The sequence below is a fragment of the Aplidium turbinatum genome, chromosome 10 (genome assembly GCF_918807975.1).
Source record: "Aplidium turbinatum chromosome 10, kaAplTurb1.1, whole genome shotgun sequence".
NCBI classification, from domain to species: Eukaryota; Metazoa; Chordata; class Ascidiacea; order Aplousobranchia; family Polyclinidae; genus Aplidium; species Aplidium turbinatum.
This window is the reverse complement of record NC_137481.1, coordinates 18,718,665-18,746,518: the sequence shown is the minus strand read 5'-3', so window position 1 is coordinate 18,746,518 and position 27,854 is coordinate 18,718,665. Positions and strand designations below refer to the sequence as shown.

General features: G+C 38.1%; 1 protein-coding gene across 1 annotated transcript; it reads left to right on the top strand.

The window, feature by feature from the left end:
• Window positions 1-1,826: 1,826 nt before the first annotated feature.
• Window positions 1,827-27,854, top strand: LOC145777985 (DNA (cytosine-5)-methyltransferase 1.S-like). The gene is made up of 7 exons (XM_082589362.1): window positions 1,827-1,940; window positions 19,721-19,901; window positions 20,692-20,868; window positions 22,536-22,813; window positions 23,037-23,189; window positions 23,384-23,490; window positions 23,635-27,854. Exons 2-7 carry the CDS (start codon window positions 19,739-19,741, stop codon window positions 26,561-26,563), a joined length of 3,807 nt encoding a protein of 1,268 aa, XP_082445488.1. The 5' UTR covers window positions 1,827-1,940; window positions 19,721-19,738; the 3' UTR covers window positions 26,564-27,854.

Genomic DNA, 27,854 nt, shown 5'->3' with positions numbered 1-27,854 from the left:
GCTACAGTTTTTACACCGATTTAACATCTGGCGATGTTAAAACGATGTAAAAGCAGTGGAAATTGCGGTCAGACTTTTGCCGCAAATGAAATTCCTCACAGGTTTGCGCAATTTATTTGATTTATAGCACTGGGCTACCAGTAGCAGAGTGGAGACAAACGGCGCGGCTGGACACTTTTGCTCCTTTAACGGCGAATCAACGTTGTTTGACGTTGCATGAATGTAACAATGGCAATAATTGACAAAAACTAATCGCTTAATTAGTAGGTCTAGTAGGGCCCAACATACAAGGAATTCAATTTTTCAATGTCAAGCCTGACCGGATTTTGAAGCTTACAAAGAAAAATTGAAAAAAAGATTCTCGTTGGCAAAGACAATAAAAGGAACACTAAAATTCCATAGATTTGTTCCGATTTCTGAAACAAAGTTATTCGCGTACAAACTCAATGCTCAAAAAAATCTGCCTAAAATAGTGTCAGTGAGATGAAGACCTTGCACTTGAAGCATTGAATGAACCTATCAACATCGCAAAACAGACATATGTGTGCTGACTGCTGTATATATGATTATGAACCGTGGATAGGTTTGGTGAAAGACATTTCTGATGAGTTTGGAGACTATCATGTAAACTTTATGCATCCTCATGGTCCAGCCAGAATCTTCTACTGGCCTACCTCTGCTGATAAATGCTGGATCGATATTAATAACATTGTTTGTATCATTGAAACTCCTTCCATGATTGCATCTGGCAGATGTCATTACACTATTTCCAAAAACGATACAATTAAACTTCACAGGTTGTGTAAAAACTGGTCAGCTCAGTGATTGCTGTCTATGGAAAACTTTCAGAACCTAACGTTTTGTCTGTTGTGTCTTGACTGAACTGTGTCATTTAACTCATTTTTATGCAGTATTAATTGGGAGCGTTTATGTATTACATCATCAGAATTTGAGATATTTTACCCCCTCCCCCATTTGCCAATGTTATAAGCTTATTTTACAAAAAAACAAACACCCCTCATCATCATTTTGGACCCATTCTTTCTGATGATGCAATGTGCATATCGTTCCATTTGTACATACCATATATACTATTTTTGAAGGTGATTTTAAGAAAATTTATTGAAAAATCATGAGACATGCAAACTTTGAGTAAAAACTATGGCTAAAATAGAAATATTACCTCTCCCATTTTTTCATATGTTATAGAGATGGTGCCAAAGAATATTTTTCATGTAGACAAGTTTTTTGTATCACGTGATCCACAGGGTCAAAATCAAGGTCAAAGCAAAGGTCAAAAGGTCATTACCCCCAAACATGCTTATTTTTGAAAATTAACCACAGAAATGAAATCCTTGACCAATTTCCTGCAAAATGACACCAATTTCATTAAAATACACCCAGTGGTTGCTGAGAAATGGCATTTTGAAATAAGCCGGGTACCCCAATTTTCCCCCAAAATACGAAATTTCACAGGCCCATATCTCCAAAACCACTGGCCGGATTTTGATAAAATTTGAATTTTATGCTTTTTTACCCAGAACTCACACACAAACCAAATTTGAGGAAAATTGGAGATGGTGGTGTTAAAAATGTCATTTTTTTTGGGTGATTTGATGTGGAATGACCCAACAGTGTCAGCACTGTAATATTGTTATTATAGTAATGGAAGTCTTATTTATTTATTTCCTGATTTCTTTTAATATCTCTTGTTTTAGGCCAGCATATTAGAGATGTTTGGAAAAAGAAAAGCTTCAACTTTGGCTGAAGACAATGACAGTGAGACAAGATCGTCAGGAGAGTGCAGTACAGTCCCAAATGATAAACGGGCGCGAGTATCAGATGGGCATGAAAAAGAAAACCTTCAACCTTGTAATGATGCAAAGGATGAGAGTTCTAAGAAGGAATCGGACTCTCCATTTTCTACTTCAAAACTTCAAGTAAAGTAACTTTGTATAATTTTTTAAGATGCATCGTTTATTGTTTGGAACTTGTTACGAAATGCTTTTTTTAATTTTAACCTCATGCATCTTGGAAGTCTTGTTATTTACAACATACCGTGACTACAATAGATTGAGTTTTGCTTTTAGCAGCACGATTGTTGCTTACTTCACAATGTACTGGAGATACTAACGATCTGTTTTAGCCTGATGCTGTGAGTTTGCTGCTGGTAATATCGATTTGCACTAGCTTTCGGAACACAGTTTCCTAGTCATGTGCAATGACAAAAGTTGTGTAAATCACTAGGGAACTGTGCTATAATGAAAGTCACAGTCATTCATCATAGCACTTGACTATGACTAGGTAACTGTGTTCCGAAAGCTTATGCAAATCGATATTACCACAGCAAACTCGCAGCAAGGTCGTTAAACAGGTCGTTAGTATCTACAATTTCTACACTGTGAAATACTTTGACTGTTTTACCTAAGTTAGTTTGGGATCGTTTTTACTGAAACGCTCACCTAGAACCGAACTATGTTATGTCCAATTTTTGCAAAAATCACTTTTTCAACTTTTCTTGGGTTTTGGACATAGCTCTATCTGATGGCATGCTCAGATTTCTTTTATGTCAATTATTTTAGCTTTTAGCCTATGTTAAGTATGTTAAGTCCTGCAGAAATTTCAAAATTTTCAAACAGAACTGTGCTATGTCCTTCCCTGGACTTAACATAATGTCAACCTATTAACTGTGTCTGGACATAACATAGTATGTTGGACTTAAACTAGTTGCTACTTTTGACTGATTGAAAATGCCGGACATAATACATGTTGTGAAAAGGTGATCTTCTGGTTGATGTATTGATGGTAAATTCTCAGCACATTTTTGACATTGTGTCACTCAGGGATGACACAGGCTGTGTAAGGCTGGTTGCTATGGGTCATTTAAAACCAATCCTACCATAGAGACAATCACTGATTTTAGCCAAGTTGTTGACTTCAAAAAATTTGTGAATGATTTACCACAATACTCACATATCATTCGAGGCTCAACTTTTGATTCTGGGGTCCACGTCTTTTAGGCGCAGACAGTTAAGCGCCGGTCAAATAGGTGCGCACACTGTGGCATCAGGATATTTAGGTGTACAGCACTGTGGCGTCCATTCATTTAGGTGCTATTCCTAGTTAAGTCTGCAGATTGTATCAGCTTGGCAGGTTTGGCAAAACCTAGTCGGAGTTTTGACGGAAAACTAAGTTATTCTTCACTCAAGCCTACCACCCGCTTGAATATAGCCTACGGTATATTTTTTACTAAAGCATTGCTAGATACAGCAGCTTCACTCACTGAAGCCATGACTAACCACAAATAAATGCACGCGCATTAACAATAACAAAACAACATATTTTTCTTTTCAATATAACATTTTGTGTGAAAAGCATTGCCCTACCTGCCAAGCTGATACAATCTGCAGACTTTACTAAGAATAGCATGTAAATGAACGGGTGCCACAGTGCTCCGCACCTAAATATCCTGACGCCAGTGTTGCCGCCTATTTGACCAACGGTCCAACGCCTAACTGCCTGCGCCTAAAAGACTTGCTCACTGATTCTGACGGTAAAAAAATACTGTGGACCAAGATTATGCAATTAATGTTTTGCTAGGTAAATCCAGTCAAGCTATACTTCAAGTACAAATATTCAGAGTCGTCTTTCAGTGAGATAGACTTCATAAAATCAAGTCGACAGAGCAGCAGACGACTTGCAACTGAATTTTCATTGCTGTTAGTTATAGGGGGGTATGTTAAAATTAAAAAAATCTCAGTACCCCCCAAAATTGTGCCACTGGGTGTAAAAAAATATATTATGAAAAATTTTTTGGGTTGCTCCGGGAACTCCCCGCTACCGGGGGGTCTAACGAGCGATTTCCAAAATGCATGGGATTTGACACCTAACTTTTGAACCGGTGGTCATAGAAAGCTCGGACTAGCCTCAAAAGTTTCGTCTTGAAAAGTTAAGAAAGGAATGTAACAGTTTCAGAAGTGTCAGGTGTATAGTTTGGCCCGTACAAGCCCATTTTGGCTCAAAATGACCCATTTAGCCTACCGCGATGGTACAAAATCGAAAATTTGGCAATAATTGGCCTTAATGAGTTGGAAATGGGCCTAAAATTTTTGATTAATAAGCTATGATAGGGTTGCAATATTTTTGGATGAATCATATATGCCCGACTTGACTATGCTTCAGGCACATCATTTCCTGCAAACATCAGAGTGTGTTACTTCTTTTTCGTCAATTGATATGTTCAAATCGACATTACCTAACCCAACAATTTCAGCTCGATCGATGTTTGCTTGCAAGAACACTGTAACGAAGTTAAGAGCTTGCTTGCTCTATTCCTTCAATCTTTTGCAAAAGGCTTGGCAACTCAAAAAGGGTCTCTGTTTGGTTTTGGTCCTGCCGCAAATGAGGACACAGGATCGCTGTTGAAAATTGGATCGGCAAGTGATGATGTCCTAAAGAAACTGGATAATCTGCTAGTTCACAACCTGGGTGAAGAACGTAGTGTCAGATTAGTGAACTACAAGATAAATATTTATGGTAAAAGAAATCTTGATACAGTCTCCAGAAGTGTAGTTCTCAATAAAAGCACAGATTTACTTGAAAATATTCAGAAGACTGACAAATAGAAATGGGAAAAACCAGCACAAGACAGCAAAGAAATTAGACTGCAATGGAATGAAAAGATGAAAGGTTATGAAGAAAAAGGTTACTCTGAAAAAGAAGCTCTTAATATCAGAGCAGAGCAAAGTAAACTTGCTCATTTAGATTTCCTGAAAGCGCAAAATCCACCAAGGCCTTTTACCACTTCTGAGGAAGTGAGTGCTTACCTTCAAGGTGATGCTGTAACAGATCACATAAAGAACAAAAGACTTTCCACTGAAGATCGCTATGCAAAGAAGACATGCCTTTCCCTAAAATCAAGTACTTCAATATTCCGACTGAAACGAATATTAAATAAATAACTATAAAAATTCCAGATTTGAAGACTATGCCAACAACCTTATCAGCTAGTTAGATAGTTCACGTTCATGTGCAACTATAACAATGTCAGACCTCCAAAGTGTGCTTTCTGCTATGCATTTGCTTACAGGCAAATTCAAGCTCCACATCGAATGATCACTGATCAGGAATCTGATTCTGCAGCACCAGCCTATCAAGTTGGTGAGTTCGTAGCTGCCATCTGCATTGAAGGAAGCGAATAACACTGGTACCTTGCTAACATTGTTGAAGTTGTGAATGATGATGCCTTACTACTTACATACTTCAAGAAGGTTGGCAACAGTAGAGAAATGTGGATTTCCCCTGAAAATCCTGAACTTCTTGTTACTGATACTTATCAGATCATTCATAATAGTTTGGATGTGTCGACTTGTGTCGTATATCAGATCTGCCCGAATCAAATGCTGTGTTTCAAATGAAACAGTTCAACTATTGAATGAAGCTCGTAATGAAAAGATAAAAAAACACTAGGCTAACTAATTTGATATCTGGAACTTCACAATACAGTACTTCTATAACATTGGACCTTTGAAACATTATTAATAACTATTATTATTATTTATTTGCATCAGACAAAGCTGTCCGTATCCAAAACAAAACAACGAAATAATACACTAACTGCAAATGCACAAACAAACTATCATTTAATATTACATAGCATCCTGTTCTTTTTATTTTATCAGTATATATACAGTATAATATACTGAATAATCCAGAAATTGATTGCAGCAGTTGCATATACAGTATACTGAATATATATAATACGTCGCATTGGTAACTGACACGTACAACGTCGTACATATATATATATATATTTCAAAAGAGCAAACATGGGCAAGAAAATTGAAAATGCTTTATAATGACTGGCTGTATGCCTATATTTCAATTTTTACGAGATTACCCAAAACGTCTCTGATTTTAAACGTAATTAATGACGTCACGTAATCAATCAATTTTCTACAACTAGACATGTATATGATTCATTTGAAAGTACTAATTCGAATCATAACGGTTTAAACAGAAAATTATCCCGGTTACAAACTTATTAAGGTAAAATTTTGAATTTCATACAATCACGCTAGGCCAAATAGGCCGTTTTGGGCCAAAATGGGCGTGTCCATACACCTAACACTTCTGAAATTGTTACATTCCTATCTTAACTTTTCAAAATGAAACGTTTGAGACTAGTCCCAGCCTTCTATGACAACCAGTTCAAATTTTAGGTATCAAATCCCATGTATTTTGACAATCGCTTATTAAACCCCCCGGTAGCTGGGAGTTCCCGGAGGGGCAATCTAAAGTTTTTTTCATAATATGTTTTTTTACTCTCAGTGGCATAATTTTGGGGGGTACTCAAAGTTTGTACTCAAAATTTGTATTTTAACATACCCCCCTATATAGTTATGGAACTACCCAAATGTTACAAATCACAGCTGGCAGTAAAAAAGGACAAAAAAGCCGATTTGATGAAATTATGCAAAAAAACCTCATTCCTCCACACCACCACCACTTTTATGCAGACATTCCAGAAGTAGCTGAACAGTGAACACCAATGCTAGTTTTGCTTTTGTTTCAGCTGGACTCATCTTGACTACAGTACTCAAAAGAACTTGAAAATTCTGAGATACTAAGTATCAATTTTGCTGATATTTAGATTGCAGAGTTATTATCTTTCCTTGTAATTTCATTATGTTGTTTGTTCGTTCTGTAGATACTGTTAGAAATTAGCATAGAGATTTTATTTAACCATTCCTTGAATTCTAGTTTCATGAATGCATCACTGGTTTGTGACAATGATTAAGGTTGTCAGATCAACTAATTTAGTAAACACAGTATTGTTTAATAACTTACAGTGTTATGATTGGGATGTTTTTTAATGTCCAGATGTTAATTTAGTTGAGCTGTTGGAGATTATTTCAAAGTCTGATGAAAGTTGGTGATTAGGCAGCTAAATTTGATATTCAGAAATCTCAGTTATGGTTCTATCTAACAAACGTGATTGCAGCATTGAGCAATAAACCTTTCAGCTGTTTACTAGCTACGTTTTTTGAGGAGGCCATGTACCAAAAGTCCAAATAAGACCTGGCACATTTTATAGCACTATTGCAGAAGATGTGAAAGAGTATGGCAAAGAAACAATTGAACATAATATCACACAAGTGAAAAGATTGTGTAGTACCAAAACAGGAAATCATGGTTCTACACTGTAAAAAAGTTTACAACTGCTACCTGGATGCTCCATCTCAATTTATAGCCCCATATAAAATTGTTTCAATGTAAAAACAGTGGTTATAATACTTCAATCGATTATATAAATATGCTATGTCCGTTATTTTATGAAATTACCAGTTAGAATTTTCAAAACCAAACAATGTTAAGTCCGTCCGATACTTAAAAAAAACACTATATTGCTCACCCTAGTGGTTAAAAAGTATCATAAATGATGCCCAACAACCAGCAAGATATTACTAGTCACACTGGTATAAAATATTGCATATATATCGGGAGATAATTTACAAAAACCCAATTCAAAATCTATTTTCCTGTTTTTCTCAAAACTTGAAAAATGGACATAACATAGTTCGGTTCTAGGTGAGCGGAAAGTATATCGTTGACGTAAAACCAAATGATGTTATGTCCAAAATCATCAAACTGAGATAAACGCAAAAAAACATTTATTTTTTTGAATATTTTTGATATCTCAAATGGATCAAACACCAGTGCCACATACTTACAACCATACCATGCTCTCCTTGGTTTGCACACAACTAGATGTTTTTCAAAATTGTGTGCCACCCACCATTTTTTTTACACCCCTTTTTTAGACATAGCCCAGTGAGGTTTTCAAAGTAACAACCGGTTGTAAAACAAAAACTGGACATAGCCCATTACACTGCCAGGATTGGATTTGATGTGGTGCTTTTGAAAGAGCATGGCATTGTTTGCAATCATGTAGTCATCTGCAAATGGAGTTTTGTAGCCTATTTCAACAATTTGTGTTTGTGGTGAAGAGCTGGTGCCTTCAAACAGAAATATATTGTATGGTAACATATCACTTCGTAAGTGTAAAACTCGGCAGATTGCAATAATTATATATGCTTTGTTTTGCATTGGATAAATGATATAGTGATATTACTTTTACAGTGTTTACATTACACTGGCCAACACAATTTTTTTTTTCGATTGCCGAAGATATTTTAACGGTTTCTGGGCAATTTTGCCTCTGAATTTAAAATTAACATCTGTTTCTTTCAATTGGCTCCAGTTTTTGAGATATATATCAATATTTTCAAATTTTGGTTAGAGAAAATTAGCTAAGTTTAACGTTTGCTAAGTTTTAAAGTGAAACTTGGTGACCAAGATAGGCCATGGGCACTAGGGTGTACCATTTTTCAAAAAGTTTTTAGAAATTATTGCGGCTATGTATTACGGTTTTCCACTTTGATTAAAAAGTATTTTGGTAGAGTTTCAGAATTTTCCCGCCAAAACTGTGGTTCTGCCGCCATTTTGAAAAAATGGCGGCCAGATAAGATATTATGAAAATCTGCAGCCTTAAACTGGCGGAATGTGATCATATAATATGTCAATTACGGGGTTTTTGGGGTCACAGAACACGAATCTGAAGTCAAAAACGCTCTACGACAACAATTTTGCAAAGTGAAATTTCACCACTTAAAATTTATGGTGAAATTTTGCAGACATGGACACAACCTGACCAATAGGGTGGAGTGAAAAAAAATTTTTTTTTCAAATCAAAAAATCAGATTAACCAAAAGTGGCGTATGGACCTAAAACCAACTTCTGAGAAGGTTTTGGGTTTGTGCCACCTACACCCAGGTGGCCCATAATTTTTAAAGGTCATCCGAGGGTCAAATTTCATGAAAATCCCATAACTTGGAAACCGGTTATGCTAGAATGTTGGTTTTTGGCTTAAAATTTCCAGAAGGTCCATGTTTATATATGCTCTAATGCAACTTTTGTCTCTATTTTAACTACATAAGCTGATAATAATAAAAAACGACGTTTTAGTTTGAAAGCTATATAACGTGAAGAAGTGAAAATGCTGTATTTGAACTATTTGCACCAATAGTTATGTGTTAAGGCATAATAGTAGGGGTGGGCAAATAAAGGCATTTTGATAATAGTATTTCCAGGACCCAATTTTTTTATGGCCATTTTTCTCTCTGAATAAGAATCCGATGAGTTCTTTTGTCTATGACGTCATTTTAGGTTGGTTCAGTGGCCATTTTCAAAATGGCCGCTGAAAAATTGATATTTTCTATCAATCAGATGAAGATTTGATCATATGGGTCATGTAATATGTCTAAATATAGGTTGTTTGGGGCGTAGATTCTAAAAATTAACTCAGTTTTGCGATTCACTGCATTGCTGTGGCGATATCATCTGAAAGTACGAAAAAAAAACGCTTTTTACATGAAAAATTAAAATTTTTTAGTGTGTTTCACCATCTAACAGAAAATAATCATACGAATATCTCATTGACAATCATTCTCGCATAATTACACATGCCAGTTTACATAATTCTACTCAAAAGAGAGTCCACAGTCGTCGTAATGTTGGATACTGGCTTTAGTACATTTTTAATGGAGGACTTCAGTTCTTCTGCACCAAATTTTTCAACCCGGTATCGTCCGTCAGCCGCCTTAACTCGTCTCATTTGTCGAATTTCGGGTGCTATAGTTAGTCGAAGATGGCTAACTTCGGCTAAAAGTTGTTTTCCACTCAAACATTCCAATAAATCAAGCGATGTACTTGTAACTGGACCGCCATGCAACTTGCACAAGTCGATCTGACGTAAGGTCTTCTATGTCTTCTTGTTCTTTAGATCTGCTTTTTTAATCAGTGAAAGTTTTTTTGTTGCCTCGACAGTAGCCAGAAAGTCCGATTCCAGTTTTTTCACGCTGTTAACTTCTTCTGAGCATCTTGCCCATTTCCAGCGTGCTTTCTTTTCTAATACAGATTTTTGTTCAAAGCTGGAGTCCACCAGTAAGCCATTTGTGAAAACCACATTTTTCCGCGAGTGTGTAGTAACAGACGTACTCCCACCTGTAACTCTTATACGATTGTCAAATTTTGCAAACTGTGACTCGCAGCCCAAATTTGTCAGTGGTGCCTGCTTCAGTGCTTCTCTATTTACGCCCACGTTTACATCTTGCCACAGGAATTCGACTGCCGAAAGTTGCCTCTCCACAGAATCAATAACTTCCCCCATCACTGCAGCTTCCAACTTATCCAGACCACTTGGTTCGCCTTCTCGCTTGGCCTCCATCACTTCTTTCATCACATTCAATTTTTGATAAAAAAAAACCTTTACTCCATTCCAATTTCTGTCGTCATGCCGCACCTTGTTGTCAGTCTCATCAATGCCCAAAAATTGCATCAGAGGGAATATGATTACATTTCCCATTTTGGTGTAGATTTCTGAGCATCGAGTGAACCATTCATTCTGAACGTATGCGGCAACTGCAAGCACCAACTTATTGCTGTTGATGTCTACCACTTGGTTAAAGAACACATCTATGTGCACACGATGTTGTAAATACAACCGCGCTAAATCTGCAATACGCCCAAATCGGTTAGATACAAATCCTCTGAATCCTCGGTGATCAATTTTATTATCTTCCATCCACTGTGTATAGTCATTGTAAAGTGAAACACTGTGAGACGCATGACTTGGCGAAAACAACTTAGCGAGTGCTATGAGTCCTAAGGTATGAACTGATGTGCCATGGGAGCCGAAAACTTTCTCACCAACAGTTAGTGGTAAGAGATTTTGCAATCCAATTTTCTGCTCAGCATTTTTGTACACTTTATCTATGCCGTGGTCAACACACAGTATTATGTGAGCACAACATTTTAATCGCTTGTTGGTGTCTATGTCCAGTTTGTCCAGTAAAACATTACAATCAGCTGCCCGGTCAGACATCCAAAAGTCAATTTGACTCTTGATATCCTCCAAAGTGCAGTTCGCGAGAACAGCTAAGGTTTTCAATTTGAAACTGTACGCTTTCGCTCCGTCTTCACCGGAATGACTCAAATTTTCCACGTAACCAGTAGTAAATGACCTTTTATCACCAGCATTTCCAACGATTGTAATGTGATCTGTTTTAACATCGTAATGACGGTGACCGGCAGCTTTCTGTGTGTCATCGAGGCCTGTAGTGATAACTTTATCATCTTTATGCAGCAGCTGTCGCGCGACGTACTCGAGATTCAAATACGATGCGTCTTCCAGATAACGCGATATCGTACGTCGACTTGGGAGTACGTAAGTCAGATCACGTACTGTTTGGTCAGGTTCATCATCATTATCGTCATCGCTATTCATTCCATCATCATATTTGTTCCCGGCATTGCAGTTTTCCTCGTTCTCGGTTCGCCATTGTTGACCAAATATCATATTAGCTACGTTGACGATTAGTTTGCATATTTCATTGGGCGATGCGGCCGTTTCTGAGAAACACTGGACCAAGCAACGTATGACTGTCTCATTGAAAGATTTTCGGCCAGTCCTCACCTTCACTGACGGGAACTTTATTTCTTCTGACGTTACGGTTTGTTTCTCAGCTGACTCTTTTGACGAACGAAGCTTTCTGTTGGAATATGTTATTTGGGATGTCGATGGTTCAGAAGCCTCGTAGCTGACATCCTTGTCTGTGTCGACTGCACAATTCATTGCTTCTATGCTCTCTAGATTATCCAGTTCTCGCTGTTCTCTCTTCCTTTCCTCAATCGCAAGATGCTTCCTTTTCAGCGAAATTTCTCTATTTTCCTTCCTCTTTTTTGATCTAAGCCAATCTTTTGGCACAGTATTACTACACACAGCTCTGTATGGGCCAAAACAGTTATCTTCATAGAACTTCTGATCTTCTGCTGTCATTTTTACTTGATAGTTATTTTCTAACTTTTTCTGGTAGTCTATGTTTCTGCAGCGGATGTCATATCTATAATTAGTAAGCCTGTCATTGAATTCAGATGCTTTTTTGAACCAAGCATCACTTTTAGGTTTGCTTGTACATTTCTCGGCCTTTCGCAACTCATTGAATTTTTCATAATCTTCCTTAATTTTGGCAGCAACAAACTTTTTCTTCATAGGATACACATTTTTTGTATGTATCCAATCACATCTCATTTCTCTAGCTACAACTTTACTCGCTTCAGTCCTGCTTAAGGCTTGCTTCCCCTTCTGTCGTTTGCATAGCTGTAGCATTCGTCCAATTACAACAGTCCCATTAGCTAGTTTTCCTGTGGGTTTATATTCCTGTATTTCAGTGTAGTTGAATCCAAAAAGTTCTTTCCTGCTTTCACTTCTTACTCGTCGTTCAGTTTTCATATTTGATTAACTATATTACATTACTTAGTGCAACAACTAGTCAACCTGGATGTAGACAAAGGAGCCTATGGTCAGTAAATATGCATATAACAAGAAGCTCAAAAGATCATTGGCGTAATAAATACACAAATAATAACCTAAAAATGATCTTTTCTGCAGAAAAATACAAGAAGGTGTCATACCAGGTAGATAAAAGTGCTTTTATTGTAATCTTTGACCCTCAAAACATATGTTTAGACATATTGCACAGGTATATTCGTCTCACTCGTATGTCCTGAGAGCAAAATAGCCATTTTTGGCCGCCATTTTGAAAATTGCCACTGAACCAACCTATCATGACGTCATAGAGCAAAAAAATCAACGGATTCATATTTACCAGCCCAAATGGCATTAGAAAAAATGGGTCCTGAAAAATCGACCTGGATTTGCCCACCCCTAATAATAGGTACAAACTGACTAAGTACTGCTTAAAATACTTTCTAAGTAGTTAGTACAAAGGATATGCAAGCAACAATCATGGATATGTGACAAAAAAACTCAATCCCAAAAATAAGTAGCAAAGACTCATGCAATAATGTTACTATGCTATTTGACATTCAGTTTCAAAATTTACATCTTTACTTTTCACGAAATTTATAAGAAACTACGTACAATCAGGGTCGCATTATAAAAATTATCATGCGGTGAAAAAATATTGAAAACCTTCAACTTGAAAACATCAGGACTATCAAAGTCAGAAAAAATATATTTCGACTCTGATCTGATCCATTGCAAATTTGGGCAAGGCTGACTGGGCTTTGGTAAAGACCCTTGCCAACCTTAATCCACCACTGTTTGCAATCAGTGTTACAGAAACCATGACATCAACTCATTTATAATTACACGTATTAATCGGCTACCCCCACTAGTGGGGAACAAACCGACGATGGATTATGATGATGATGATGTATCCAATAGCAATACACAGCCACGGGCTACGAGAGGGGGGGAAGTCGGGCAACTTCCCCCCTAGCATAACATTGTAAAGGAAAAACGAGTAGTTTTTCCTTTTTTCCACGTTTGAGGGGGGCCCATTTTTGCCACTAAAATGATAGTGTACCAACTTAAAAAAAATACATTTTTGAATGAAATAGGCAGTTTCAAGTATTTTTCGATCATAGTATATGTAACTTCAAATGCATCGCATCAAGAACGAATCATTCTCGTATTAAGGTAGGCAATGTTAAATTGCTTCAAGACGTAAAATTTGATGCTGTTAAGGCTACTGATTTCTGCATCATCAATTTTCTATTGTTTAAACTTGAAAACTGGTTCTGCTGCGTTTGGCTGAGCGTGTAGCCTACTAACTATTTTTGCTTGAACAACAGAACCTTGACTTCAAAAACTGCGTTAGCCAGGCATAAGTCCGCCCTGTTAGCTCAGTGGTTACGCGCCCGGCTCAAGATCATGCAGCGCTGGTTTGACTCTGGGGGTCATATCATTTTTGGAGTAATTGATCTACTGAAGCTTGTAATGTAGAATTGTAATCCACAAAATGCAGAGAAGCATGGATTTGAAACTGCTCAAGTAGGCTTTTTGAATGAGGCAGCTTTATTTTGAATTTCCTATCTGGCCTGGTTACACTTGAAAATGACACTTTGGCTTAACAGCATCAAATTTTACGTCTTGAAGCAGTTTAACATCGCTTACCTTAATACGAGAATGATTCGTTCTTGATGAGATACATTTGAAGTTATATATACTATGATCGAAAAATACTTGGAACTGCCAAGTATTGTAAGTTGGTACACTATCATTTTAGTGGCAAAAATGGGCCCCCCTCAAACTTGAAAAAAACGAAAAAACTACTCGTTTTTCCTTTACAGTGTTATGCTAGGGGGGAAAGTTGCCCGACTTCCCCCCTTTCGGAGCCCCTGGCTGTGTGTTGCTATTGGATACATGTAATTACAAATGAGTTGATGTCATGGTTTCTGTAACACTGACTGCAAACAGTGGTGGATTAAGGTTGGCAAGGGTCTTTACCAAAGCCCAGTCAGCCTTGCCCAAATTTGCAATGGATCAGAGTCGAAATATATTTTTTCTGACTTTGATAGTCCTGATGTTTTCAGGTTGAAGGTTTTCAATATTTTTTCACCGCATGATAATTTTTATAATGCGACCCTGATTGTAAGTAGTTTCTTATGAATTTCATGGAAAGTAAAGATGTAAATTTTGAAACTGAATGTCAAATAGCATAGTAACATTATTGCATGAGTCTTTGCTACTTATTTTTGGGATTGAGTTTTTTTGTCACATATCCATGATTGTTGCTTGCATATCCTTTGTACTAACTACTTAGAAAGTATTTTAAGCAGTACTTAGTCAGTTTGTACCTATTATGCCTTAACACATAACTATTGGTGCAAATAGTTCAAATACAGCATTTTCACTTCTTCACGTTATATAGCTTTCAAACTAAAACGTCGTTTTTTATTATTATCAGCTTATGTAGTTAAAATAGAGACAAAAGTTGCATTAGAGCATATATAAACATGGACCTTCTGGAAATTTTAAGCCAAAAACCAACATTCTAGCATAACCGGTTTCCAAGTTATGGGATTTTCATGAAATTTGACCCTCGGATGACCTTTAAAAATTATGGGCCACCTGGGTGTAGGTGGCACAAACCCAAAACCTTCTCAGAAGTTGGTTTTAGGTCCATACGCCACTTTTGGTTAATCTGATTTTTTGATTTGAAAAAAAAAATTTTTTTCACTCCACCCTACTGACCAACAATACCTCACCCCAGAATGAGCATTTCTGAAATATTGTCAAACTGTTGAAATAACAACACGATTCATTTACAAATAAATTGAGTAAATCACTCTCAAACACGATCCATCCCTGTTTCTTCTGCATGCTATTCCTTATGCTTCAGACCTGATTGATTTCAATTCCCAGTATTTCATCAACACAATAGCCTATTGGAGTTATGCAAACACTCAATTGACTGAATTTTTGACGAATTTCTTTAACAATTGAGTTTGGCCAGATAAGATATTATGAAAATCTACAGCCTTAAACTGGCGGAATGTGATCATATAATATGTCAATTACGGGGTTTTTGGGGTCACATAACTCGAATTTGGAGTTAAAAACACTCTACGGCAACAATTTTGCAAAGTAAATTTTGACATAGGCTATAGATGTGACCACACTGTTTTGGACTGCAGATTTACATGAAAAGAGCATCTTATTGTCATTTTAACCTTGAAATGCATGTAGGCTATACATAAACTTTTCTAGTCGGTGTGATTATATCAAATAGTATGAGGGAAAAATTAACATGTACTTTCTCGTGTACTTTCACATCCGATGAAAGTCTACTAACTAGTCCACAGTAAGTTATAGCCTATAGCTTGTACTTAGTTACTAACCTACCTGCTTATTAACTAATGGACGGCAACAGAGTAACCCACGGCAGACCAAAAAGTTCGAAAAGCCGAAGTAAACTCTCCCAACTGGGTAAATGCTTTACTTCTACACGACAAAGATCATCATTAACTCAGTGACTCAAAGCTAGTGATCGTACGCAAGTTACAAGATTCAGATCAGTAATGCCACTGAATGAGACGACCTGTGAAGCACACCGCTCACTGGCACAAAAACCAAAAAGAAAGTTCTTCCTCATTGGGAACACTAGCGAAAGACTAGGTGTTCCAAAGCTTCCCAAAAGCTCTGACGTTCTTGCTAGGCTGTTGTTCCTCAGAGACGAAAGTCACAGAACGATCAACCAATCCATCGTGATAGCAAGGGAGGAAATTCCCCAGGTATGAGAACACCATTTTGGCGTGGGTTAGGTATTGGGTAAGGAAAACGAGAAACAATTTGGAACAGAGAAGTAATCGTGAAAGCTTATTGTTAAAAATGCGGATATAGACCGGCATCTGAAGAATTTGTATGAAACTTGGTATCAACTAGAACTTGATTCCAGGCTTGAGAGGAATAATAGTGAGTCATTTAAAAAAACTTTTGCATGATATGGAAGAAAAGCTCAAGAATCCTCTGAATATATGTAAGACTACTTCGCGATCAATTCTCATGCATTCCAATATTATTGACTGGGAGACAGATTTGGAACATCTGAAAAATCAGCTCCAGAGAGATCAAGTAGGTTGCGCATTGGGCAGAGATGCTCTGTAGAAGAGACGGGCCTGAGCTAGAGAAAAACGACACAGTGCAGCTGGTGAAAGGAAACAGAAAGAGGATGTTGCTGACAATCTGAAAACCGTGAAGTTAGACTTAACTACAGATGAAGAAACAGAAAGTGACAGTGACAACTAGAAAACTCCTGAAAGGAAAAGAAAATGGGTATTTTGTCGCCTATAGCCTACCTTTAATATTTGATCGACTTGGATGAGCTATCGGCAAAGAACAATGTTCGCTGTGTGGCTCAAGCGTCCGGCATACAAGTCGAAGATACTAATATCAGCCACAACAGCTCATAGACTGGCTAATAAGACTATAGGTCCCCTCACTCCCAAATTAATTATCAGAGATGAGTTCCAGGCCCCTGATTTGGCAATAATTCACTGGGCCGGTAAGATTCTGAAAATGAGAGGATATGTTTCATCAGAACAGTGCTGTGTATATCACATATACTGTATATGTATCTGGCGTTAGTTTTGATGATGAAGGTAAGGAAGAAATAAAAGCTTCTGGGGGTGCATGAGATACCAGACGGCACCAGATCATCTCAGGAACACGCCGTTATAAAATTGGTGGAAGACTGGAGAGAGAAAGGTATCATTGATAGTAGGTATTTGATACGACTGCGGTCAATTCAGGGAAGTAGCAAGGTACTTGTAGGCTGCATTGCTGGAGGCAACAATATGGGAAAGCAATTTGGAACATACTGATCAAGAATGGCAACAAATGCCAGTAGCAGAATGGAAAAGTTTCAGTGATTATAAGAAACTAAGCAAATTCGTTTTGAACGTAAGGATGGTCAACGATATTGCGGAACGCGGGATTAAGCTAATCACTGATTTTATTGACAGGTGTTCTGACGAAAGCCACCGGCAAGCTCTCTTGCCTGTCGTGCAAAGGCACAGAGAACAGTTCTCAAATTACAAAAAAGCTAGCTTAGCCAAACTCAATTGTTAAAGAAATTCGTCAAAAATTCAGTCAATTGAGTGTTTGCATAACTCCAATAGGCTATTGTGTTGATGAAATACTGGGAATTGAAATCAATCAGGTCTGAAGCATAAGGAATAGCATGCAGAAGAAACAGTGATGGATCGTGTTTGAGAGTGATTTACTCAATTTATTTGTAAATGAATCGTGTTGTTATTTCAACAGTTTGACAATATTTCAGAAATGCTCATTCTGGGGTGAGGTATTGTTGGTCAGGTTGTGTCCATGTCTGCAAAATTTCACCATAAATTTCAAGTGGTGAAATTTCACTTTGCAAAATTGTTGTCGTAGAGCGTTTTTGACTTCAGATTCGTGTTCTGTGACCCCAAAAACCCCGTAATTGACATATTATATGATCACATTCCGCCAGTTTAAGGCTGCAGATTTTCATAATATCTTATCTGGCCGCCATTTTTTCAAAATGGCGGCAGAACCACAGTTTTGGCGGGAAAATTCTGAAACTCTACCAAAATACTTTTTAACAAAAGTGGAAACCCGTAATACATAGCCGCAATAATTTCTAAAAACTTTTTGAAAAATGGTACACCCTAATGGGCACCTCATATCGTCTGCAAAGCATGTGTAGACTGTAGAAAGCCTGAGAAAGTGGACTAAAGGTACACTTAAAAATTTTAATTTTGGTGTACCAATGGTTCGGAGAGAACCAAAAAGCCATTTCAATGACTGCTACGGTAGCTTACTTCTGTTTGGTAGACATACAGGGGTTTAATCGTCACAAGAAAAACAGTTCGAATTACCTAGATTTAGAATCTGCTCAATGACCTGTTCCTCACTGTGAGGAAGTGCATGGCCATGGAGTATAATGAGTTTCATGAAGAGGTAGAAAGTTCTGCAAGTAACAGCGGTGTAAGTGTGTTTGAAAGTAGTTCAGCTATTCCAGAGACATTCAGACAGGGAGGAGCTGAGTGATCTCATCAGGGATCTTAGCCTATCCAAAGAAGCAGCAGAAATGTTGGCATGTCAACTTAAAAGACAAAAACTGTCTTGGAATCGGAGCTTCCATAACATTTTACCATGCTAGAGAAAAATAATTGCTTCCATATTTTTGCCAACAAGATGAATTTGTTTACTGCAAAGACATCAAAGGGCTTCTGCTGAAAATGGAAGTACCACAATATAGAGCTCAAGAGTGGCGCTTGTTCATAGACAGTAAGACACTTCGAAAAAAAAGTGTCAACTGCCTTGCTGTACTAGCTTCTTATCAAGGAGAAACGCAGCTTGTAACAATACCTAATTTGCCATCTGGGACAAGTAAAGTTTTTAGTGTCAATACCATTTCACAATTGACAAAGAAAAAACTGTTTGATAAGTTATATTAAATGTCGCTTTGTATCAGCTAAGGTCTTAATGTAGCAGTAGGTTTTCTGTCACTCTACCACAAGTGTGACTTGAGCAAGAAGCGAACCATGAGCGCAGGAATATCAGTATAGTGACTGTCAACCAGACTGGTCATTAACCACCTGACCAGAAAAGGAAGGATTAACAATAACATGAATGCACGATGATACACCAGTTATCATACCATATTAATTCAGGTTCACTGCACAAGTTATTTTCACACGAATGTTGTTTGGCAATTCAAATATGTTACAATTCTATAGAAAGGACTGAATCTTTTGCATTTTTTTTTGAATTTGCATCATGACCTGAATGGAAAATTGAACATAGGTCCTTGGCACGATTCCATAATAAGGGGGTTATGTCCATAATTTATGGTAGCATTAGACATAGACCTATTTATACTATCAAGCTAGAAAAGGGCTATGTCCATAGCCCATTGCACATAGCCCAGTTTTGCTTTCAAAGTATGTGAGATATTTGGGAGTATGTCCATAGCTTCACCTTGAATTTGATTACATACCGGTACAAGGCTGAAACCTGGAGTGCTGAAAAGAGCTATGTTCAAAAACCGAGAAACTGCAATAAAACAAAAAAAACTAAAAGTGGACATAACCCGGTTTGGTTTTACCTCAACGATATACTCTGAAAAATTCAATGATACTTTTTGCAGTAATAATGCTTCCGACTGAAGCATCAAAGTCAGACAAAAATAACTGTTTAACAAAGCACACTAGTTGGAGTTATAACTCTTCACTACCTAGAAAGTTGAAATCAAACAGCAACCAACCAATTTTGTTTCTGCATTTTCAAACCAAACTTTCTGAACTACAGGAGCCCAAAGCAAAGTTAATGCCGTCAAAGTGTCACCAATGTAAACAACTGATTGAAGAGGTTGAGTTGTTTCCTGGGGACTCTCCTGATGCGGTAGAAGAATTTGTCGCTTTAACTGATGAATCACTCTCTCTCTTTATTGGAAACGAAGAGACAGGAAGGCCACAGCATAAAATTACAAGTAATTTAGATGATTCAATGATATGTGTATTGTGTAGTGATAGGATCTCTTTTTTGTAACATAGTACCCCATCATAATTTATGGCATAGTGAAAACAACTTGCAACTTATTTCTGCAATGTTTGGAAAACGTTTTATTTGGTTACCTGGGTCAACTATGTTTTATCCTAAGCTCAAACTGTAGGATATATATAGCAGTAAAGGTAAAGGTCCCATACTTAGATACTAAGCTTTGGGAAATGAGAAGGTTCTCATTATACTAAGGAGTAAGGCTTCGGCACTAAGGAGAGTAGGGTGGCCATGGCCAGTTCCTTTCTCTCGGTCGCCTTTACTTCAGCAACTACGCCCACCTAATTTATTACACCCTGGGTAGAGGTAAGTGGTGTTTTTCAATAACCAGCTGAAACCGAGAGTCAAACCAGGTGTGCATAATTGGAAAGCCAACGCCTTATCCGTTGCGCCGTCCCACCGCTGTTATAGCAGTAATATCCACTAATAAGCAACAAGAAAAGATTTTGCTGTGATACATCAATATTTTCTGATTTACTAAAATTTGAAATGAAAGTACGCTTTAAAGTATATACTCTAAATTTTATGTTACTTTGTACAGTATCATCACTTAAATTGATATTTCAATCTTTAATCTATTCCTTGCCATGTCTAATGTCTATCTTCTAAGTGCATTGTATTCAATGCCACGTTGCTTTATTGGATTGTAAATTATTTCAAATATACTGACAGTATCAGTATCACCCTTATAAAAAAGTGATTTGATTTATTTGAATTTTCAGATTTCTGTGTTTATGACAAAAACACTCATTTATGCTCATTTGATGTTGGTCTGATTGAGAAAAACATAGAACTCTACTTCAGTGGAATTATTAAGCCTGTGTTTGATGAAGATTCTAGCTCGGAAGGCGGAGTTGAAGGGAAACGATTAGGTCCAATAAATGAATGGTGGACTGCAGGTATATTGAAGCATGGCCTCCTGGAGTTGCCGCCTGATTTGTCACATTTGCAGATTTTGATTACAGCTACTGCTAGTGCTTGACTGACATTTTTTGAGATGTTTTTACTTTTTGCGGTTTCCTAATGACAAAAAACTTTTTTGTTGCCTTGGGGAAGCAGTAGCAAATAAGAAAAAGTAAGTTGAAAAACGCAAAACCAGACTGTTATTGAAAATTAACAGTCTGACTAAAATCTACAAAATCAAATTTTCTTTGTTTTTCAGCATGTGAGGATGTTAAAACTTATTGTGTCATCTGGAGAAAAGAGTAAAGAAAGCGTAAAAATCTAATTTTTAGAAAAAATTATTTAAACGTTCGCCCAAAGTTAGGAAAACCTGGAAATTTCTGCAAAATATGACAAATCAGGCCGTATCTTTAGGTGGCCATGATTGAAGTCAAAATTTTCTATCTTTTTATTACGGATGATCGTCGTTTTTGTAAACTCGTTTCTTGCTTCAGTCGGGTTGGTTATCATCATCATCAACCAATTTTGATTATACAGGCCATGAATTAATCCTCATGTCGAGGGTGTGGCCTGTCTGTCTGTCGAGAACGAAGTCTTCCCCTCCACACCTCGCGATTTATTGGGTTGGCGGAGTCCATGTTTAGGGCTACAAGGTCACGTTTCACAAGTTCTTCCCAAGAAAGTTTTGGTCTACCTTGACCCCGCTGTGCTGCGATGTTGACACATCTGACCTGTGAGATCCAGCTTGAGCTGCGCTCAACGTGACCAAGCCATCTCAGTCTGCCTAATTGGAGGACTTCACTGATGTCTTTTAATTTGAGCTTTGATAGCAGAGTCTCGAACTGGATGTTGTCTTCAGGTTTGACTAGGCAGGTTCATCGTACCATTGCTCTGTCATTACGTTGTAGGCGCTTGACGGTGCTTGCTAAAGTAGCCCACGTTTCAGAGCCATAGAGCATGACACTCCTCACACAACTGGAGAGAGTAAACTTGTCCTCTGGTTGCAGCAGGAAGTTGCTTGCTTGTGAGGATAGGGAGAAGTTCTCTAAGCTTTTTCCAGGCTGACTTGCACCGAGTTAATTGGTTAAAAACGTTTTTTGTCGTCGTATGTTGTTCAAGTTGTTTTAAATAATTTTTTTTTTAGTTAGTTTCTTTCATTTCTGTCATTTTTTTATTAGATATGGCCTATTATATGGAGTATTGATGTGCTTTAAAGACTTATTGGTGAATTTGCAGTCTAGTCGGCAAATTCAAGTTTTTTCATTTAAATTTAACAAACTTGAATTTACCAATCTTGTGTGGTATCTCTACTCTTTTTGATTGTTTTATCACACTGTGCCTCCTCATCGATCATTGGTGAAATTAAAAAAATATTTTAATGAAAAGTTTAATGACAAAGTTTTATTTTGGTAACTTATCGATGTCTTGGTTATTTCAGAACAAATATTTTAGAGAAGTAAAAATACAGACTTTGTTGCAACATTTAAATTTTGGACGGATTGTTAGTACAAAAAAAAACAATCGTTTTTTTGTTTTCAAAAAAACATGTTTTTTAAAAAAAAACGACACTTCTCTATGCTTCAGTGTGTTAGTCTCTTGTGATTTTGAAATATCTCATGTTACGGTACATGGACAAGTAGCAACATATATGTCTGTGATGCAGGTTTTGATGGAGGAGAGCGTGCCTTAGTTGGGTTTTCTACTGGTTTTGCGGATTACTATTTAATGGAGCCTTCGCCTCTGTATCTGAAGCATTGGATAAGTGTCCAAGAGAAAATTTACATGAGCAAGAATGTGATTGAATTCATTTCACTCAATGATGATGCAGTTTATGAAGATTTGGTAAATCGTATCCAAACTGCCGTCCCTCCTGCCTCTCTTGGGATACCTAAGTTCACCGAAGATTCACTGTTGAGGCATGCTCAGTTTGTAGTTGAGCAGGTACCTGACTTTGTTGATTTTTGCAGTTCAGTTCTTCAGCAAGATTAAAATAATGTGGATTTATGATGAATGATGATCATTGGTATATGTAATGATGATGTGAATCAGTAACCCTTTCTTATGAGACCCAGTGGTAAAAACATTTTCTTTCTACGCTTTATTTTTGTGGTCACCTACCAACATGGTTTTTGCCGTAAATGACGCGTTGTTTTTACGTCACAAGGTTGAATCGTACGATTCCGCTCGTACCGATCTTGAGGACGCATTGCTCGGTACCCCGTGCATGCGAGATCTTATTCACTTGGCTGGCGTCACGTTGGGCAAGCGCAGAGCTGCTCGCAGACTCGTCATAAAGAAAGAAAAGAAACATGTCAAGGTGAGGTTTCTCCCATTGTTCGGTTGTTTTTTTAATTGAACTACTAGAATGCTGTTTTGTTTTATTCTATATTTTCGTACATTTTATTAATTTTATTGTTTACGTAAGTAAACAAATTATTTTATAACCAAATTACTTAAGCACTACGGAAGTCGCTGTGTGAGAGATACCATGTTTTTTTCTTGTTTTCTTAGGCTTCTTCAACAAAAGCAACAACAACTCGACTTGTTGCTGGAATTATGGAGCAATTTTTTAAAGATACGGTAGATTCAACAACTGGAAATAAAATACGACGGCGCAGGTACGTTTCGTGGCCTAGGCTACTTAATTAAGATTTTATGCTTTCTGTAGTGTATAACATAGTTTTTTCATATTTCATTACTTCAAAGCTTAATCTGTAGCGACAAGTTTATCTTAAAAAAGCATGACATTTGTTTATGTTTAGGTGCGGAGTTTGTGAGGTTTGCTTACGACCTGAATGCGGAAAGTGTACTGCTTGCAGAGATATGGTAAAATTTGGCGGGAGTGGACGTTCAAAACAAAGTTGTGTTGAAAGAAAATGTCCAAACCTGGGACTGGAGTTGGACGATGCTGCTGAAACTGAGGAGGAAGTCGAAGAAAATTCCGAGACGAAAGCAAGTGTTCTTCAGCCTAAAAGTACTAAAGTAAAGCACAGCTCCAAATGTTCAGCTAGTTGGGTTGGTGAGTCGATTCCGGCAAAAACTGAGATCACTGACAGAGCGTATTACAGTTCCGTCAGGCTTGGTGGTCAAGAATACAGCATAGGTGATTGCGTATCAGTTCTTCCTGACGAGCCTGGCAAATCATCTTACGTCGGTAAATTGATGTCTATGTGGCAATCCCATCCAGAAAAGGGAAAGAAAAAGGACATGATGATGCATTTGGACTGGTTTTTACGTGCTTCTGAAACCGTTCTGCAAGAAACCGGTGATCCAGCAGAGTTGTTTCTCGTTGATGAATGTGAAGATTTAAAGCTAGACTGCATAGAAGCCCGAGTGACGGTCCATCATATCTCTCCTCACAAAGAATGGTGTTTCATGGGCGGTGTTGACGAAGACAGATCTTTGCCGAAGTGTGATGGGATATCAACGTTTTTCTATCAAAAATGGTACGACCCTGACCATGCTCGATTTGAAGACGAACCAAATACTACCATTTCAACAGAGCCCAATCATTGTCCTTCTTGTCAACGCCTCTATGAAATCAAAAGAAAAAGAGTTCCAACAGTGAGAAAAGAACTACGTCAGGAAGGAGAAATGACCTTATACGGCGTTGCCAGTTTCAATGGCGTTGATTATAAAGTGGGTGATTGCGTGTACCTACCCGTTGAAGCGTTTAATTTCAGCACAAAAGCTGCTTGCCCTAAAAAGAAGTCATCTGCTAGGCAACTGGATGAAATCGACGAAGACGAGTATCCCGAGTATTACCGGAAGACAAAGCACATAAAAGGAAGCAACGAGTCTGTCTCGCAACCGTTCCGGATCGCCAGAATTGTATCAATTTACTGCAAAAAAGCCCGCAACAGCGTTAAAATTAAGGCCACAAAGTTTTATCGCCCCGAAAATACCCACAAACCCTTGAAGTCCACCTATTATCATGATCTCAACTTACTTTACTGGTCAGACGAAGAAGTCACTCTTGACTTTTCATTAGTACAAGGAAAATGCCGAGTGGAGTGCGAGTTAGATCTTACTGAAACACCCGCTGAATATTCGAAAAAGGGCCCTGATCGGTTCTACTTCAGTGAAGGCTATGATTGCAACGAGAGGGTTTTTCTGGAACCCCCATTGAAATCTCGCAGAGCGGGTATTCGTAAACTTGTACAAGACTACGACCAAGTCAAGACGAAGCTAACAAAAATTACTAAATTGACCAAACTCGATGTGATGAAAAAAGCATATGAAGAAAATGGTGTAGACCATAATAAGCCTTTCGGTAAACTACGTTCTTTAGACGTCTTTTCTGGCTGCGGTGGTTTGTCAGAAGGCTTTCATCAAGCTGGCATTGCTGAGTCTTGCTACGCCATTGAACTATGGGAACCTGCTGCCCAGGCATATCGCTTGAACAATCCAGGTGCGACTGTTTTCACGGAGGATTGCAATGTTCTCTTGGAGATGGTGATGTCTGGTCAAGAGAAAAGCCAATGTGGTCAACGACTACCACAGAAAGGTGACATACAGCTATTATGCGGTGGGCCGCCTTGTCAGGGCTTCAGTGGCATGAATAGGTTCAACTCTAGAGAATATTCCAGGTTTAAAAACTCTCTTGTTGTGTCTTATCTTTCTTACTGCGACTATTACAGGCCGCGGTTCTTTCTTTTAGAAAACGTCAGAAACTTCGTTTCGTACAAAAATTGCCTGGTGCTTAAACTTGCTCTCGCTTCGCTGGTACGCATGGGTTACCAATGTACGTTTGGAGTACTTCAAGCTGGCCACTACGGTGTCGCTCAGACTCGCCGTCGTGCTATCATATTAGCTGCTGCTCCTGGAGAAAAACTGCCTCTCTTTCCTGAGCCCTTGCATACTTTTTCATTGAAAAGCGGTAGCTTAATGGCTCAAATCGGCGATCAAAAGTACAGAAGTAATATAACTCGGCTTTCTTCGGCTCCCTTTCGAACCATTACTGTTCGTGACACAATGTCTGACTTGCCTTCCATTAAAAACGGCCACTCCAAGCTAGAGATCTCTTACCATGGTGAGCCGCAGAGTCACTTTCAGCGCCTTATTCGGGGATCCGGATACCAAGCTGTTTTAAGAGATCACATATGCAAAGATATGAGTCCATTAATAGAACATCGCATGGCCAGAATTCCACGTATACCCGGTTCAGATTGGAGAGACCTTCCTAATATAGTCGTAAAGCTGCCAGATGGCGCTTCCAAGTTATTAAGATACGAGCATCATGACAAGAAGCAAGGAAAAAGCTCCACAGGGGCTCTGCGTGGAGTTTGTTCTTGTGCCAGTGGCAAAGCCTGTGACCCAATGGACAGGCAGTTCAACACACTCATTCCATGGTGTCTTCCACACACCGGAAACCGACATAACAACTGGGCTGGCTTGTACGGCCGGCTCGACTGGGAAGGCTTCTTCAGCACAACAGTCACGAATCCAGAGCCCATGGGAAAACAAGGAAGAGTCTTGCATCCGGAACAGCATAGAGTCGTTAGCGTACGGGAGTGCGCCCGGTCACAAGGATTTCCCGACACTTATCGTTTTTTTGGAACACTGCTCGACAAACATCGGGAGATTGGCAATGCAGTTCCCCCTCCAATGGCGAAAGCGATAGGTTTAGAAATCAAAGACTGTCTGCAGTGGAAAACTGCTCAGAACGGAGATAACGAAATTAAAGATTGAACTACACCAGCTCCTCTGTAACAGTTTCTTGGCTATACAGCAGCCAAACAACACTGTCATGTCATCCGCTACCACTCTTATTCACGCTCAGCGAATTTAGCGTTAAACTGAGCCACGTATAACGTTCATACCTATGACTCCAGGATAACAAATGTTTAATGCATTTGCTCGCTTTTTACTAGCCAAAAGTATTTCAACATCCACAGTTTCACAATGATTTAAGCACTGATTTTCCTAAAGCTAAGTTTGAAAATAACGAAAGATTTTTGCTACTTACGCTTGGGAGCTTCATTGTTCGTGGTTTGAAAGCTGCTCTTGCACACTGCACAGTGCACAGACAAGCAAGATTTAACGCTTCCTGCTGCCTCAGCGTTAATTTATCAGAGTGAGACATTTTTAATTTAAAAATTAATAAGGTTAAAGAAACGTTCTTACGTATTCGATGAAGTTTTACATTTAGACTGACAATATTTTATTATTATGGCCTGCTTTGCGTTGTTTACGAAATAATTGGATAATATAGATCCATGCCTGGTCATGTTGCCAGTCGGAGTATTGATCCGAATGATGGTGGTGTGTCTTTTATGAGTTTCCGCAGCTATGAGTTAGTTTGCTGTGCGATCGAGTACTCAAGTTTGTAACCACCTACCATTTACGTTTCCTGAATATTGTGCAAAAGAGAAATACATGCCTATATGTTAACGCGATCTTTCGTATTACTCCACGTGGCGCTGAACCCACGATCGCTAACAATAAGTTCCTATTTGATTTAACATTAAAGGTGCTTTAAAACATATTTTTGTAAGGAAGCAAGTAAAAACAGAGTGTGTCGTTTGACCATCAGAATAATTAATCGATCAAAGTAAGTAAAAAATTAATCTTTTCCTAATAATGCACTTTGAAGTGTCCGAAGTAACATTTGAATGATCATTGTTCTTTTATAAGAATGTTTTTTTCGAGAGGCTGTTTGAATATCATGACGCCACCCTAAAAGGGTGCCGCCATGATAGGAAGGTGTCGTAACTCGTATTGCGTTATATAAGTCGGTGGCATACGTTATAGTATATTTGGCGTTATATCGGGAATGAAGAAAAGCATTAAAATAGTTTTCAATATCTAAACTTTCTCTGAAGATTTAAGATTGTCATTTCTATATCCACCTTGTCTGACTGGTTTGCTGGAGACATTAGTTGCCTGCTATCGCTTATTATTTTGCATACTTTTGTATCATGAAGGTATTTTTACCATTTGTGTCGATTTTTTGAATATACTCGCTTGATTGGCAAAGATG